The 16,852-nt window shown below is 64.2% G+C and overlaps 2 protein-coding genes across 2 annotated transcripts; one reads left to right on the forward strand and one right to left on the reverse strand.

The window, feature by feature from the left end:
• Window positions 1-109: 109 nt before the first annotated feature.
• On the reverse strand, window positions 110-12,436 carry PTK6 (protein tyrosine kinase 6). The gene is given in 14 exon segments (XM_067705208.1): window positions 110-1,599; window positions 1,602-1,671; window positions 1,904-2,061; window positions 3,168-3,349; window positions 4,625-4,690; window positions 4,693-4,770; window positions 5,408-5,483; window positions 5,485-5,562; window positions 6,098-6,261; window positions 6,550-6,668; window positions 8,198-8,598; window positions 9,796-9,916; window positions 10,097-10,225; window positions 12,381-12,436. Coding segments are annotated over 14 exon segments (1,824 nt in total). The 3' UTR covers window positions 110-1,473.
• A 432-nt stretch (window positions 12,437-12,868) lies between these two features.
• On the forward strand, window positions 12,869-16,632 carry FNDC11 (fibronectin type III domain containing 11). The gene is made up of 3 exons (XM_067708726.1): window positions 12,869-13,311; window positions 14,089-14,734; window positions 15,600-16,632. Exons 2-3 carry the CDS (start codon window positions 14,640-14,642, stop codon window positions 16,588-16,590), a joined length of 1,086 nt encoding a protein of 361 aa, XP_067564827.1. The 5' UTR covers window positions 12,869-13,311; window positions 14,089-14,639; the 3' UTR covers window positions 16,591-16,632.
• Window positions 16,633-16,852: the final 220 nt, after the last annotated feature.

Below are 16,852 nucleotides of genomic sequence, written 5' to 3' on the forward strand. Positions count from 1 at the left end.
TGTGTGTGTGAGCTCCATGCCACCCCCACCCCCGCGGGAGGAGTCACCAACCCCTCAAACTTCTCACTTCCTGGGCCCTCCTGGGGTCCCTCCCTAGCGGGCCACCTCCGAGATCTGGCTCCGGTTCACGTGGGCAGACAGCTCCGGTGAGTGTGGAGCCTTGTATCTGAGAAGAGGTGGGGTGCCTTGCTATCCTGGGGAGCCGGGGAGAGCAGGCAGTCCCAGGGCAGCCACTGAGGTCGGGGTCCTCGGAGTAAGCCCGCCTCGGCCCCTGCTGCCGCGGCAGGAGACAGGGTCTCTGGCTTGGGTCCGGAGCCCTCGAGGAGGCCGTCCTCAACCTGGTGTGGAGCAGCTCACGCGCCCTGCTCTCTCCCACGTGCCTTCCAGTAAGGGCGGCGTCTCCTGTAGCCTCTTGTAAGGCACACTCTGAGCAGGGCCCCCGGCAGCCAAAACTTTAAGGGTGAGGGGAAGGGGGTGTGGGAGGCTCTACGGGGCCCCACCCGGGGCAGCCCAGCTTTGGGCAGAGTCCTACTTGGGAGCTCTGTGTGTGGCTGGGGAGTGGTCTCATCCTCTGCTGGCCTCCTGGGGGCAGGCGGGGGGGGGGTAGGCTGGTGGCGTCCACATGCCTCAGTGGCCGGCAGAGACTGACCGGGGCCTGGGGTCAGGAGAGGGCAGTTCAGTGAGGGAGCGGACGGAGGCTTGGTGTGAGGGCGGGGGTCTAGAGGGGTGGTCTCCACTGGTTAGCAGGCTGGGCTCAGCTGGCCACCCCGCCCCAGCTCCGCTCTAAGTCACGGGAGTCGGGAGTCCATCCCAAGGCATCTGGGTGGCTCGTGGCCCCGAAAGGCTGCACCTTCTCCCTCCCCTCAAATGTGTCCAGGCACAGTTAGCCTGACCCCCACCCAGTCCTTTCGGTCACAGTGTCCAGACGTGGCCCCCAGCCCCCCCCGGGGGCAGCTGGATAGGAGCAGCGGCTGGCCCCGGGGAGCAGGCGTCAGTGCCCCTGTCTCCACAGAGGACTGGGGGGTCCACACCCCCTTATATCCAGGTCTCAGGCAAGGCCAGAGGGCACAGGGAGTGCAGCCAAAGCCTCGGTCCCCACCGCGCACGGCCCGGAAGCTCAGCCCTGGTCCTGACAGCCGGTGGGCTTTGGGTCAGGACCAGGGACAGGTCCACTCCCTTCGGAGGAGTGGAAGGAGGGGCGACCTGGCTCCTGGAGCCCCAGGGCAGGTGTTGGCTGTGGAGGTCCCAGCACTTGCCAGGAGCTGGTGTCAGGCGAAGGGGCAGTCCCAGCTCCTGGCTGCACTGGGCAACAGGTGGGCCCAGGGCTGCCCAAGGCCCTTTTCGGGAGTGTCCGGTTGATTCTGGGAGCTGTTGGTACCTTCAGCAAATCCTCAGTAAATCTGGGTCAGCCCACTCCCATGATCCGAGGTTGCTCAGGCCCCTCACGAGGGCTGGCTTGGCCTTCAGGCAGTGTCAAGGAGGCGGCCGACGCAGCAGGTTCTCGTACCTTCTGAGGCTGGAGAGCTTTTCCCGCAGCCCTTTGAAGCGGGGCCTCTGCTCGGGGTCCCTGTGCCAGCACGAGAGCATCAGCTTGTGTGTGTGGTGGGTGGGCACTCCAGGGGGCAGGGCATGCGGTAGCCCGCCTCTACCCTCAGGAAGGTATGGACATGCCTGTGGCGGGCAGGACAAGAGGGACTGTGGAGGCAGGGAGGCCAGTGCCGCCCCCGCTCCCGCAGGAAGCCTTGGGCTGTGCCCTCGCCCTCTGCATCCCTGGCACTCACTTCTAACGCCCTCCCACTGGACGGTGACGCCTGGAAGGCATCAGGCACCCAGTGATGGTGCAGGGGCCGTGTCCAGGTGACGGCCCCCTCCCGCCCTGCCCGCAGTTGGCAACACTGGGTGCCCAGTACCTGGACAGGGCATCTGACCCCTGCTGGAAATCTCATGGAGGAGAACCCCGAAGGACCAGGTGTCAGATCTGATGGAGTAATGCCCTCGGGAGAGTGCCTCGGGGGCAGTCCACTTGTAAGGGATGCTGTGGTCATGGAAGAGGTAGACGTTCTGCGATCAGACACGCTGGGGGTGGGCCTGGGGGCCGCCTGCACCCTCCCTCCCCACAGCATGGACAGGCTCGGGGAGCCCAGTGCTTGGTGGGCAAGTGTGCGGTCGGGACCCACACTGCGTCAGGGCTCCCTGGGACCCGTGCTGCCGGAGCTGAGCAGGCAGAACCCGCCCCAACAGGCCCTGCCCCAGAGGACCATAGTCGCAAAACCCAGCAGAGAGCTTCCCAGGACAAGGGGCAGAGTTTCTCCAGAAGTGAGCTGCAAGGAGACACCGGGAGGGGCGGTGGGTCAGCAGCCAAGCTGGCGTGGCGCTGGGGCCCGCTCGCGGAGCACACTGGAAAGGCTGACGCTTAGCTCTGGGGCATCACGATTCAAGGAGCCCCTCAACTTCTCAGCGTGTGACTGAGAGTCCCGGAGGTGCTGGTATCACCTGCCTGCTGGGCCAGGCTGAGCATGGAAGCAGGACACTGGCCAAGGGCGAGTGAGGGGTGGGCCCGCTCCCCCCACGCCCTGCCACCTGCGCACCATGCCCTGCTGTGCTGCCCCTAGCTGCTGGGCGCCCGAGCTGGCCCCGTGTAGCTGTCCTGGACTCAGGCAAGTGCCTGCACTGCCCTCCCAGGGGCCTCCTGATCCCGTTAAGACCCAGCTCCGGGGGCTTCCCTGGTGGCGTAGTGGTTAAGAATCTGTCTGCCAATGCAGGGGACACGGGTTCGATCCCTGGTCCGGGAAGATCCCACATGCCGCGGAGCAACTAAGCCCATGTGCCGCAACTACTGAGCCTGCACTCTAGAGCCCACGAGCCACAACTACTGAGCCCACGTGCCACAACTACTGAAGCCTGCGCGCCTAGAGCCTGTGCTCTGCAACAAGAGAAGCCACTGCAATGAGAAGCCCGCGCACCACAATGAAGAGTAGCCCCCACTCGCCCCAACTAGAGGAAGCTTGCGTGCAGCAACGAAGACCCAATGCAGCCAAAAATAAAATAATTTAAAAAAAAAAAGATCCAGCTCGGGCTCCACAGCCCACATCTCACCTGAGGGCGGAAGGCCCACGGGAACCTCCAGCTCCCGGCACCCTCTGCTCTCCGCCCTCCCCTGGCCCTACCTTGATGAGCCTGCCCAGCCCCAAGTCCCCGATTTTGCAGATGTTGTTTTCCCCCACGAGGGTGTTCCTGGCGGCCAGATCCCCGTGGATGTAATTATGCAATTCCAGGTAGCACGTGCCCCCGGCCACCTGTGCTGCAATGCCCACCAGCTCCGAGATGGGCAGGGTTTTCTCATCGGAGTCTGCAGAGGCCAGGGGGGGCCAGCGCGAGTGGGGCCAGCCAGGGCCAAGTCCTCTCTGCAGACTCCTGCGCTCGGGGTGGGGCTGGGACAAAGCGCAGATGGGCTGGTTTAAGATTGGAACTGTGGACCCACTGCAGCCCTTGTGGAGAGCTGGTGGGTATCAGAGTTACCACAGTCCATACATACCCTTTGGAATTTCCTTCTGGGAATCCACACTGAAGCAATAGGAACTCAAAGACGCATGTACAAAGATGTTCATCACAGCATTATTTACACGGTTAAAAACCTCAAAAGGTTTCAACAGGCACCTGAGTGGACGTGGCACATCCACGTGGTGGTGCAGAGACCGTCAGGATTTCATTTCTGATGAACAATTAGTGATACAGGAAACTGCTTGCAATGATCAAGTGAAAAGCACTGCAAATGTGGCCGTATTAAAATATACCCCCCAGGGTGAGATAGGGAGGGTGGGAGGGAGACGCAAGGAGGAGGAGATATGGGGATATATGTATGCATATGGCTGATTCACTTTGTTATACAGCAGAAACTGACACAGCACTGTGAAGCAATTATACTCCAATAAAGATGTTAAAAATAAATAAAATAAAATATACCCCCAGATACACACATATGCATACTGGGTGTCATTTATCCTACGGTGCACGTTTCTCCCATTTCAGCGTCTCTGAAATTGGGCTGCATCTGCATACAATGGCGCCTCCACGAACTGGCTGCGACTGTCTGGTTTGGGTGTTTAATGAAACACCGGGGCTTGTTATAGATGATGAGGTCTGTGCAGCAACGAGATACGTGGTGTGTGAGCGCGTGTGTGCAAGTGTGAGCGTGTAAGCAGACAAACACCAGAAGGAGGGACAGCGCCTTCTAGGAAGAGAGAACAGCAGTGAGAACCAGGCCTGTGTGTTCCAGAAGTGGGGGGTGGGGGCAGGCCACGCCAAGCGTTTGATTAAAATGGCCTCAGTTCACCGAAGGTGTAGGAATGATGAGTGGCTTTTCTTGTCTTTGTTCTTATCTGTATTTTGTCAAATTTCTGCAATGAACGGATGGTACATTTATCACAAGATATTTTAAATCCTTTCTTAAAACAGAAAAGGCTGATGAGCAATCCCAGGCTGTCTGGTGAATGGCATGCAGGCGGGTGGGGGGGGGAGGGGCGGGGGCAGGCGGGGGCGGGGGCGGGTTTTCTTTTTCTTTCTGTGCCTGTTTCCCGTTCCCTCCAGCGGCACGAGTCATTCTGGTCCCCCCAACCCCGCTCACCCCGCAGCAGCTCCAGCAGGCTCCCCTTGGGCAGGAGCTCTGTGATGATGTACCCAGGGTCCCCCACAGTGCCAGGATGGGCTTGTGCCGCGGCTTCTTCATGGCCTGGATCTCCGACTAGAACGTGTGCAGACGCAGAAGCTCAGCTGTCGGGGCAGGCGGGCGGCCTTGCTGGGTGCAGCCCTCGGAGGAGCTGAGCCCCTGTCCCACCCATCCCCCCGCCCGCACGCAGCAGCGGCTCAGGAAATGTGGGCGCCCTCCCCGACGCCCCAGCTCCCAAGCCAGGATGCCAGGGCAGACACAGCCTGGCCCCCGCTGTTCACACAAGGGTCCACTGTGCCCACCAGCTGCTCTCCCCACACCCCAGGGACCACAGACACCCCCATGTGGTTTATGCCTGCCCAAGCCAGACGTGGAGCTGGAACAACCCCTCCCAAGGGTTGCTGCTCTCCTTGCACCCCTGGGCCCCTGGTTCCTGAAGTGGGCGATCCCAACCTCTGGTGGGTCCCAAGAAGATTTTAGATGAACCTTTTCAGATTTCTAGTGATCTACTTATTTTAATGGATTTCCTTCCATTTACATGAAGAATTTAAAATTCCCTTTTAAGATAAATGCATTTAGATAACAGCATGAAAGGAGAATGCCACCCGGACACTGCGGCAGGTGCCACAGGTGATCCAAGTTAGGGCAGCGAGTGGCTGGCAGGGCGTCAGGGCCCAGGGCTGCTGGGCTGCCCCACCCCCGTGAGTAAAGCCAGAAGTCCCCGGCCTGGAGCCCGCTCACCTCGGACGATCACCTTGATGGCCACTCGGACCTTGTCCTTCCAGAGCCCTTTGAAGACCTCCCCAAAGTAGCCGGAAGCCCAGCTTCCTGCAGAGCGTGAACTCTTCCCGAGGCCTCTCCCAATCGTCACAGTGGGGCAGGGGCTCCAGCTCATGCTGCAGGGACACGGGGCGGGGGCCCCCATCCTCGGGAAGTCAGCCCCTGGTCTATCATCAAATGTAGGGCCACGTCCTGCTTGGGAGGGTCCCAGTGTCCGGCATGTGGCCAGGCTCTCCCAGGGACTGCCCCAAGCCTGGCTGACCCCTGCTGTGTCCTGCAAACAAAGGCCACCACCACCCCTCCCCCGCACCTGCTCTGGGCCAGCGACACTGGCCTGACTGCCACCCACACAAAACTCCCGTCTGGCTGCTCGCCGGGGCACGTGGCCCGAGCTCCCAGCAGCCCAGAGACTCAGGACGCAGCAGGAGCACAGCTGACCTCTAGCTGGCCCAAGGGTGAGAGTGACTGGGCAAAGGAGGACACGTCCCCTGCCCACCGTCCCCCCGCGCCCGGCTCTGTACAACCACGGTTCCCACGTAGCCAGAGTCCCTGGGCTGAGTGTTCCCAGGGGTCCCCCAGCCAGTCAGGGAGTCAGGACCCACACCCACCTCCACCCGAGGGTTTGTGTCCCTGTTGGGGGCAGGGCCCTACCTTTCGGCGGGGCGAGGTCAGCCACAGGCCGTGGGACAGGCTCTGGGCCTCGTGGTGGTCCACGAGCTTGGGTAGGCTGAGGAAGGACACAGCCTCGTTGAGGTGCAACTGGCCGTCCTGCCACCAGATCTTGTAGTGGCGAACGGTCTGCTGGTCCCGCACCGGACGGAGGGGACGCTTGTGAACAGGCGCTGAGAGAGGCCCACTGGCAGGGGTGCCCCCAACGCGGAAAGGAGAGAACCGGCCAGACCCCGGGGAAGGCACCCAGGCCCCAGGGCCTGCACCCACTGAGGGTCAGAGCTCCCAGAGCAGGGCCTGGACGTCACAGCGCAGTGGAGGGGACAGGCCGGAGGGGCCGGGCTCTGCATGCACGAAGGGCTTAGGGACCAGGAGCCCCGAAGTCAGGCCCAGGTGGGGCTGCGGAGCGGGCAGGGGCGGGAAGCGGGCACCCGAGAGGACGCAGTTGGCGCCCGGCTTCTCGCTGACCCGGATCAGGAAGGCCCCCAGCTCATTGCCCGTGGCCTGCAGTCGGTGCAGGGCTTCCGAGAGAGAGATCCGGCCAAAGAACCACCTGCGGGGCGGGGGGACCCTGAGCCGCGCGGCTCCCTGCCTGTGCCCCCCACCAAGTCCCAGCCCACCTGATCCGCTGCCTCCTCGTGCCCCCAACCCCGGCCCACAGCTGCCCGCGGACACTCACTGACCCAAAGGCCCCTTCTTTGCCCATCACCGACCCCAAATGTCCCAAGTGGCTAGTTCTGGACCCCAGGAAAGACCCTGGTGACCCAGAAGTGGAGAAGGCCCCTCCCACTACCCTTCCCGGACTGTCCCCCGTCTGTGCGGACAGAGCCCCCCATCCTGTGGGTACAGCAACCCTCCCCGACCTCGGCCGTGGCTCTGTGGCCATTCTCCTGGACCACATCGTTCTGTGACTCTGTGGCCGCCTTGTGTACCCGGGCCACAGGCACGCCATGCTCTGGCACCGTGGGACCTGGGGACGCACATGCACCCACACACGTGCACAGGCATTCTCACACCCCAGCTCCCAGCGCCAGGGCAGGGCTGGGCCTGCGGAGTTTCCCAGGGGACCTCTGCTGCCAACCGCCCCGCCCTTTGCGCCCTCGGCTCCCTCAGGCCCCATCGGAACGTGGGTCCCTGCACGGAAGACCACTGCCCAGCACTGAGCCCCGTGGGGTCCATGGGCCACCCCCACCAATCCAGCACCTCTGGAATCTCTCCCATTTGCCCCACCCCCCACGAACCACCCTGCCTCCTTCCACTTCTCGAGTGTGCTGGGTTCCCAGGGCCCGCGGCCTCTGCACTGGCAGTGCCGGCCCCTGCCTTGTCACTGTCGGGGGCCCTGCCTGAGATGGTCCTGTCTGCACCATGCTTAGTGTCTCCCCCCAGGAGGGGCGACCCTGCCCGCGTCGGCTCCAGCACAGCAGGTGCTCAGTGAGTGGCGTGCACAGGCACACGGGGGGGGGCCGTGGGAATCCCCCCCCAGACCCTCCCGTCCAGAGCTCAGGGAACCACCTGGGGTCGCGAGGACACACGCACGCCGGGCTGCGCCTGTGGCCCAAGCTTGCTGGGCCGCCCTCAGGCCCACAGTCGTCTCTGGGAGCCACCTTGCCAGCGATGGGCAGCCGTGCTGGTACGGGCAGCAGGTCTGTGGCCCACCCCCGGGCAGGCCTGTCGCAGTGGCCTTCCCGCTCCCTGACTAGGCCAGCAGGCTGGTTTCCGGAGTTTGGAAGGTGAGCGAGGCTTCACACCCCAAAAGGCCCAGGCTCTGCCTTGGACTCACTGTCAGCTGGCTGCCCTTCTCTGGGTCCCGGCACGGAGGAGGGGCCAGAGCCTCTGCAGCCCCCATCCCCAGATGTCACACAGCAGAAGCCCGGCCAGGGATCCCAAGGCCAGGATGGTAGGCCCAGCCCCACTGGGGGGGCAGGGAGACAGAGCCACGGGCCACCCTCCTTGGCAGCCCAGGGTCCCTGCCCGCACCCAGAGCCCAGCCACAGCGGCGCAGAGCTCTGTCCCGATAGACGCCCTGCAGGGCCCAGGGACGGGCAACTTGGAGTGACCCACGAGGGCCGCGGGGAGACTCACGGCTCCAACCCCACCGTCTCCTTGGCCAGAGCCCTGCCCACCCGGTCCAGCAGCACGGTCCACCACCACTCCTCCTCCTTTCTGGCCACATGGAAGAGGTCCCCTGCCCGGAAGCTCAGCTCCTGGGCTGTGCGGGCCTCGAAGTCCCAGAGGCCCACATACTTGTGCTCCTGCTGCCCACCGCCACTGCCCCAGGCTCCAGGGGGCCCCCACCCACCTGGTCTGATGACCTTGACCGCCACGAGCATGGAGTCCAGCCACAGGCCTTCCCACACCTCCCCGAAGTAGCCTTCGCCCAGCTTCCTCCGCAGGGTGAACGCAGAGCGGGGTCGCTGCCACTCGTCCTGTTCAGGGGGCTTCTGCGGGTGTGGGGGGCATTCAGGGCCTTTGCCCATGGCTCCCTAGGCAGAGTGGGCAGCTGCTCTGGGGCCCCAGGCCTCTGGCCCTCTGCCCCTGCGCCCCAGCACACGCTCAACTCTGGCCCTGGCCGGGGCAGGGAGCCCGGGTGCGGACCTCCGGAGGCCTGGCCCTAATTGCTTCCAGACCTAATGGCACCTTTGCTGGCGGCAGGCATCCATCCACAAGCGCTCGTTACTGCCCCTGTCCGGACTGTCACTAAGAGACCAGAGGAACCAGATGGCTGCCCGGTCCCCCGGCAGGACCGCTCACCTGGGACAGGCGCAGGTACCACGGCTCCAGCGCAGGTGTGGCGCCATCCCCACTGGCATCTCCTCCCACAACCTCCGCACTGGCCTGGGGCTGCCGTTGGCGCCTTCCCCAACCTGCCCTCCCCTCCTGGCCGCTCTACAGGGCTGGGCGGGGTGGGAGGGCATCCTACAGGCCTCATCTTCCCCCCACCCCAGAGAATCCCATAGAAATATAACACCTGGGCTTCCCTGGCAGCGCAGTGGTTAAGAATCCACCTGCCAGGGCTTCCCTGGTGGCGCAGTGGTTGGGAGTCCGCCTGCCGATGCAGGGGACACAAGTTCGTGCCCCGGTCCGGGAGGATCCCGCATGCCGCAGAGTGGCTGGGCTCATGAGCCACGGCCACTGGGCCTGCGCGTCAGGAGCTTGTGCTCCGCGGCAGGAGAGGCCACAGCAGTGAGAGGCCCGCTTATCACAAAAAAAAAAAAAAAAAAAGAATCCACCTGCCAATGCAGGGGACACGGGTTCAAGCCCTGGTCTGGGAAGATCCCACATGCCGTGAAGCAACTAAGCCCGCGAGCCACAACTACTGAGCCTGTGCACCACAACTACTGAAGCCCGCGCGCCTAGAGCCCATGCTCCGCAGCAAGAGAAGCCACCTCAATGAGAAGCCCGCGCACTGCAACGAAGAGTAGCCCCCGCTTGCCACAACTAGAGAAAGCCCACGCACAGCAATGAAGACCCAACGCAGCCAAAAATTAATTAATTAATTAATTTTTAAAAAGAAATATAACCCACAGGGATGAATCAGAGTGTGGAGGAGTCACTGGGGCACCTGCTCCCAGGTTTCATCAGGTCCCCCCCTGGCAGCACCCAGTGGGCCAGCTGGACGCGTGCTGGACAGTGTCTCAGGAGGGGCAACCTGGCAGGTAGGGGGGTGGGCATGGGCCCACCTGGGGCTCACAGGGCTGTCGCAGCTTCCAGTGGGCTTTGCAATAGGCCAGCAGCTCCTCCAGGCTGGGGACGAGCTGGTCCTTCTGCAGGGAGAGGCTGCCGGTGGCTGCTGTGGGGATGCTGTAGTGGTGGACTTTGGTCCGGGCCCAGACTGGGAGGGCACAGAGACAGAGGCCACATCTCGGCTGCAGCCTGCCCTGACCCTCCCGCCACCCCAACCAGGTGATGCATACTGTCGGGTCCGAGGCGGGTTGGGGGCTGGCACTGCCTGGGAAGCAACCACCCCAAGGTCAAGGGCACCTGGTAGCTGACAGGGAGTAGTCCCCATGGCTGCTCTCGCTGGGCCGCACGGGGGAGGCCCCCAGCGCGCTGGGTGGGGGCAGGAGCAGCTGCTGGGCCTGGGTTCGGCTGATGCCACTGAAGTACTCGCTGCAAAGGGCAGGCCCAGGGGTCCCCACACCAGCCCAGCCCCGAGCAAGCCCTGCCCACCACGGGCCAGGCCCCAGAGGCCCACTCCGCACAGGTGAGAGGGAGAAGGAACACCTGGCTCCCGGTACTGGGGACCCAGGCCGGGATCCACACCTGCCCCAGCCCCCAGGGCCCAGCCTCTGGAGTCATCGGGGACTGGACACAGGTGGGGGTGCCCCCCAAAGAGGGGACCAGGTAGGCAAAGCTGGCGGGCGGGTGCTGCTGGAGCCTGGGGTGATCTGATATTGCAGATCAGCGGCTGAGACAGGCCTGCCCTGGCACAGAGGCCTGTGCCCACCCTGGGGGGCTACAGGGAAGGAGCCAGAGTCAGTCGGGGGTCTGGGCTGAGGCTGGAGGCAGGAAGGGGTGGGGTGATGGGGGGCAGAGCGGCACAGGCCTGAGGGACGTTGGGGGGGAAATCAGCAGACACGCGGGGAAGTGTCAAGGACCTGTGGACCTGGGTCTCCCGAGACGAGCCCTGGCTGGATGGCAGGCTGGGGACACACTGATGTGGGAGCAGGACGCACAGCCCCGTGCAGCTGCCGGGCTCCTCCTGCAGCCGGGCCTGCTGTCTGGGACGCTCTAGCCAGGAGAGCCTCTCCCACGGGAAGGGCTACAGGGGGCCTTCCCTGGACAGCAGTGCTTCCCACCCCACCCCTCCCCTGGACCCACTTCGGGGCCTGGGGGGCTGGGCCCAGCCCCCGCGCACATCCCGCCTTCCGCGACGTTCTTGGAGCCCGTCCCCGGAGTGTGCAGCAGTGGGCGACAAGACCGGGGGCCCTGCAGCTGGAGAGCAGTGAGCCTCTCTGTGGGGGTTGAGGGGTCTCCCCGGCCCGCCGGCCTGGGGACAGGAGCCAGGTAGCTGGGGCTGAGGACACCACGAGTGTGGCAGCCCTTGCATCTCAGCCCAGACACACAGTCATTAGCTCTTCCTCCCAGCAGCCCCTCCCCTCCCCCAGGACCCTGCCAGCCGCCTCCAGGAGCTGCTCTCGGGGTCCGTCCTCCACCTGGGATGACTGTAGGCCCCTACCCATCAGAACGGCTGGCTGTGGGGTGGTGGCCTGGAGTCCTCTCAGAAGGCACCTTCCTGGGAATCAGGCTTTTCCCCCAGATGCAAATCCCCCAGGAGACTGTGGGAATGCTGAGGGGCCCCCAGGATGCTGAAGGTGGGCTGAGTGAAGCTGAGACCTGCTGCTGGTCGGCAGAGACCGAGCTTGCTGCAAGACCAGGGGCCTGCGTCAGGGCAAGGTCTGGGCAGCTGAGCCTCGCTTTGCTGGCCCCGTTCACCAACCAGCTTCTGGCCTGTCCTCAGCCAGCATTTCACCTCTTGGTGCTGGGGCTGGGAAGAGGCGTCTCTGCCCCAGGGTTCCCCAGCTGGCGCCCCCTCCATCTAGAAGTCAGGGATGGGACTTCCCTGGTGGCGCAGTGGTTAAGAATCCGCCTGCCAACGTGGGGGACATGGGTTCGAGCCCTGGTCTGGGAAGATCCCACATGCCGTGGAGCAGCTGAGTCCATGTGCCACAACTACAGAGCCTGTGCTCTAGAGCCCACGAGCCACAACTACTGAGCCCACAAGCCACAACTACTGAAGCCCGTGCGCCTAGAGCCCGTGCTCCCCAACAAGAGAAGCCACCGCAATGAGAAGCCCGCGCACCGCAACGAAGAGTAGCCCCTGCTCGCTGCAACTAGAGAAAGCCCGCATAGCAACGAAGACCCAACGCAGCCAAAAATAAATAAAATAAATAAATAGAAGCCAGGGATTACAGTGGCCGAGACGTTCAGGAGAAAGACGGGGAAGGACCACGCCCAGGGCGTGGATCGAACGTTTGAGGCCCAGTACTGTGTCCACAGCCACAGGGCACTGTGTCCACAGCCACAGGGCAGGGCCCTGCTCAGCGCTGGCACACAGCTGTGCCGGGAGGCTACCCTGTCCTGCGGACCCTGAGCCTGCGCCGAGAGGTCACCTCCTCTGGAAGAGCGCCCAGCCTCTGCTTCCCCCCCATGATCACAGACTGGCATGCAAACAGACAAGTGTCTGTGCCAGCCTCTCCCCACCTGTAGACTGCCTTGGCCCTAGGGGCCGAGGGCACTCAGGGCAATGGGTGGGCTCCCCCACCTGGATCCAGCCTCCAAATGAGCCTCTCTGGGAGCAATCCCAAAGGCCAGGGCCATGTTTGCCCCATACCTGGCCCAGAGCAGGGGGAGGGGGCCAGGTGAGTGAGGACAGGTGAGACGGGTGGGCGAAGACATCTCTGTGACCCAGCTTATCACCCCTTCCAGCCCCGGGTCACCACCTCACCCCGTCACAGCACAAGCTCACTACTGTCCTCACCGTCTCACTCAGAACTGCATCCCAGTCCCCAGTCCCCTGCCCTCCAAGGAATGACCCGTCAGCAAAGACTGCTGGATGCCAGGCCTGAATCCCTGGGTGCGATCAGGAGGGCCTGGCGAGTGCAGCACGCACACACACCCACCAGCCGGCTCGCCCCCGGCTTAACCACGCCTGCCAGAGTCCCTGCCACCTTCCCTCCCAGCGGAATCGGGTGCCCAGGCTTACTCCTGTCTCCCCAGAGGGGGCGGTACTCACGGCTGGTTCCAGAGCGTCTCAGGGGCGGCCTTGGCCACGTAGGTGATGGGCACCAGCCCCGTGCTGGGCCAGCCCGCGAGCCGGCGGGCGAGGATGTAGCCGCCCTCCTCCCTGAGGGCGTGCAGCCTCTCCCCGCGGCTGACACTCAGGTCCTCCGCGCTCCGCGCCGTGAAGTCAGCGCCCTGAAGAGCTGCGCGGGGGCCGGGGGGTTGCAGGGCTCCGCGGTGGGGGGCTCCGCTGCCGCGGGTTCCGGCTCCACGTCGGCGTCGGAGTCCGGGTTCGGGAACCGCGGCGCGCCCGCCGGCCAGATCTTGTCCCAGAAGAAGGACAGGAAGGTCAGCAGCTTCCTGAAGTAAGGGCTCCATGCCCGGCGGTGCGCCAGGCCCTGCAGGGGTCGGAAAGGGTGCAGCAGCGGGGCTCGGGGACCCCGACGGGGAGAAACTGGCGGCGCGGCGCGACGGTGAGCGCTGGAGCCTCGCTGGCGCAGGGGGGGCGGGTGAGAGTCGCTCCAGAGGTCCCCGCCCGCTCCCCGCGGTGCTCACATCAGCACAGGGTGGCCCCCCAGCCCCGGCCACACGACGGCCGCTGCTCTCCTCGACCTCTAGGGTGTCTCGCAGGCAGCACTGGTACCCCGACCGCTCCGAGCCGCGTGCGTCTGGGCCGGGATCTGTCCCAGGACAGCGTCGGGGCGGGGCCTGGAAGAGGGTTTCCCGAAACCTGCGTCTGGGCGGGGCTCTGGGGCGGGGTCTAGGTGGGTGGGGCCGTGGTGGGTGGGGTCTCGTGGGCTGTAGAAGGCGACGCAGGTAGGTCCCTGTGGGGAAGGAGACGTCTGGGTCTTGACTGTCAAGGTCACTCTCGTGGTGTGATCTTGTAGGACAGCTCCGCTAGGTGTTCCCCTTGGGGGAAATGGGCAAAGGGTGCTTGGGGTCTCTGTGTTATTTCTTATAACTGCAGGTGAATCCACAATTATCTCAAAACTGAAAGTTTAATTTTAAAAATTTAGCTGAGTAACAAGAAATAGAAACAAACAAACAAAAAAAGATGGGGCCAGAGATGGCAGAGGTCCAGGACATGCCTGACCCAGAGCAGGAGGGGAGACTGCTCTGCCGCCCACCCCCTCTCTGTGGGTGGGCCGCAGGTCTGCGGGCGGCTTCCTCTCACCACTTTCCAGGTGCCAGCCTCCCTCTCAACCTTCAGATAGCACCCCCTTTCAAATAATCCAACTCTTGCGTTTCAGACCCCTAAATAACGACACAACAGCTACAACTTACAGAGTTAGCGCCCAGGGCGCCCACGCACCCCTTCCCAGGCCTGGACCCAGAGGACATCTGATGGGCGCTTAGCCCGGCAAAGCCTCCTCCCAAGACTGAGGTTACCGGGAGTGGTGGGCGTGCCCTGGGGGGCAGGCCTTGCCACGGAACAGAATGGGAGGGGAGCTCAGAGACAGACACCCTAGCCTGGAAGGGTCCCCACCACTGACCTGCAAGGGGGTGGAGGCAAGTGGCGTCCCCTGGCTTGAAGAGGCATCCCGGCCGGGGCTCAGGCCGTGACCGGTCCCAGGGAAGGGAGCGAAGCCTCTGGACGGTCTGTCTGAGCTGAAACCTGGGGGCGGGCCCGGGGCTGAGACTCGTTGGTTCCTTCAGTCGGGTCCTGGGGCGGGGAGCGAGCCCCGCGCGACCTGCCCGCAGCCCCTCAGGTTGAGGGCGCCCGACCCCCACGCCCTGGGCTCTCCGCCCACCCCGCCCCCACCCCCCGGGGGGCGGGACGTCACAAAGGCCCGCGGTCCCCATGGCAACCCGCGGAACGCCGCGGCGCAAGGCTGGGCACGCCGGCTCAGCGCACAGTCGGCAGCACTGCTCCGCCCGCTGCACGACGAAAGGCAAGTGGGCGCGGGGAGGCGGGCTGGGGGGATGCAGGACTAGGGTGATGTGGCGGAGGTGGGGGTCGGTTGGGGGGAAGTGGGCCTGGGGCCGGGGGTGGGGGTTGTAGGGGGTCTCGGAGGCGAGGAGGGTGTAGGTCTGGGGTAGGAGGGCCAGGACAGAGGCTTCTTTGGAGGAGTTCACCAGCAGCCCCTCTGCCTTTTCCACCTGAGAGACGGTGGGCATCTGGAAACACCTCGGACCCGGACCTGTAGCCAGGTCTGGAGCTAGAGTTCCCTCCAGAGGCAGCTTGAATCTGCCCCAGGCTCCGGCCACCGCAGGACTTAGGGCAGGAGTCCTGGGTCCTGGTCTCAGTTGCACCTCAGCCCAGATACCCTGTCTGCAGTGTTCAGGACCGGGGTCTGCCACCTCTGCCCCAGGAAGGTCAAGGCCTGGCATTTGGGGAGGGAGACCAACTTGGGTCCCAACCTCACTCTGCCCCTTAGCAGAGCAGCCTTGGGCGAGTCACTCAGCCTCTCAACTCCTTTCCGCACGGGCCGCCCTGGCCCAGAGCCCCCGTCTCAGCCCTGCCTTGTGTCATCACAAACGACCATCAGTAGAGTGTCGTGTTGGCCCCGCAGTGTCCGCTTTTATCTAGACCTGCAGCCTGCTCACCTGGCCCTCCAAGCAGCCTCTTTCCAGAGAGACGAGCCCTCCCCACAAAGTTCTCCCCGCGCCCCCCAGCAGGCTAGAGGGCCCAGCATGGGGGCCAGTGGGCCTGAAGTAACCCCCACACAAACACTGCCCCGAGTGAGCCCCTGGGTGGGCGGCAGAGGCCGGTCTGACCGTCCCGCTCACACCGGGCCCTCCACCCGCTGCTCCCAGACAGTGAACTTGCAGGTGACAGGCTGGACCCGGACAGAATGAAGCTGGACAGCCCTCAGTGCCTCCTGGACCAGGAGGAGGCGGGGGAGGCCGGGGATCGGCAGCTGCTAGAGCCCGAGACGTGGCGGACGTACGCGGAGCGCCGCATCGCTCTGCGCAAGTTCCTGACCGCGGACCTGAGCCCCCAGCTGCTCAAGCGCCACCACGCCCACGTGGAGCTCCTCAGGAAGTGCTCCTACTACATCGAGATCCTCCCCAAGCACCTGGCGCTGGGCGACCAGAACCCGCGGGTGCTGCCCACCACGTTCCAGTTCATCGAGCCCCAGAAGTTCCAGCGCATGAAGAAGGTGGGCGCGACCCAGGCCAAGATCCAGCTCCTGCTGCTAGGAGAGCTGCTGGAGCAGCTGGGCCACGGCCGCTCTGAGCTGGACGCCCTGCTCGAGTCACCGGACCCTCAGCCCTTCCTGGCAGGCTGGGGGCTCGTGGAGCAGCGGCTGGCAGACCTGTCGGCCGTCATGGAGAGTTTCCTGGCCACGATGGTGCCAGGGCGTCTGCACATCAAACACCGCCTGGTGTCTGACATCAACGCCACCAAGATTCCCAACCTCCAGGTCACGCTGAGCGCCAAGACGCCCGTCACGTTCGACCGCAAGGAGTCGGTGGCCCACGAGGACTGGGCCAGCCTGCGCTGGTCTGTCACGCTCCAGCCGGCCGCGCCAGAGCCGTTTGAGCTGCGCTACAAGCTGCTGGACCCGCAGACACAGCAGGAGCGCGTGCAGTATAGCATCATCCCCGTGGCCGCCTACGCCTTCGACGTCCCCAACCTGCTGCCCAACCGCTCCTACGAGTTCACCATCAAGAGGGTGGAGGGCTACACGCTGGTGTACGAGCCCTGGCTGGACAGCCTCACCCTGCAGACCGGGCCGAGGGCCCTTGAAGGGCCCGCCCCCCGGCGGCTGGGCAAGCTAGGCCCGGCCCTGACCACACCTTCCTAGAAATGGCTTTTTAATACTTACACGCTAATAAAGAGGAGTATAAACACGCATCGGCAATTGAAGGAACAAACCTACTTCCTTATTAAAGGGGGTGGCAGCCACATGAGCGTTTTTCCTGACTCAGCCCAGCCCACTCACAAGTCCCTGCCCCCCCCCCCAGCTCCTGCTTCCTTTTCTAGGGGGTGCCCCAGGCTGGCCTTTCCAGGACACTGACCCCTGGAGCAAGAAGCCTCAGCCCTGGCACGTAGCTGCCGCTGCCAAT

This window comes from Pseudorca crassidens, chromosome 15 (genome assembly GCF_039906515.1).
Source record: "Pseudorca crassidens isolate mPseCra1 chromosome 15, mPseCra1.hap1, whole genome shotgun sequence".
Classification (NCBI taxonomy): Eukaryota; Metazoa; Chordata; class Mammalia; order Artiodactyla; family Delphinidae; genus Pseudorca; species Pseudorca crassidens.

What these genes read in the sequence shown, in the direction of transcription:
- FNDC11 (XM_067708726.1), top strand. Translation starts at nt 14,640, where the DNA reads ATGGCAACCCGCGGAACGCCGCGGCGCAAGGCTGGGCACGCCGGCTCA. An exon ending in CGCTGCACGACGAAAGGCAA is followed by an intron (nt 14,735 to 15,599) that starts GTGGGCGCGGGG and finishes GCTCCCAGACAG; the next exon opens with TGAACTTGCAGGTGACAGGC.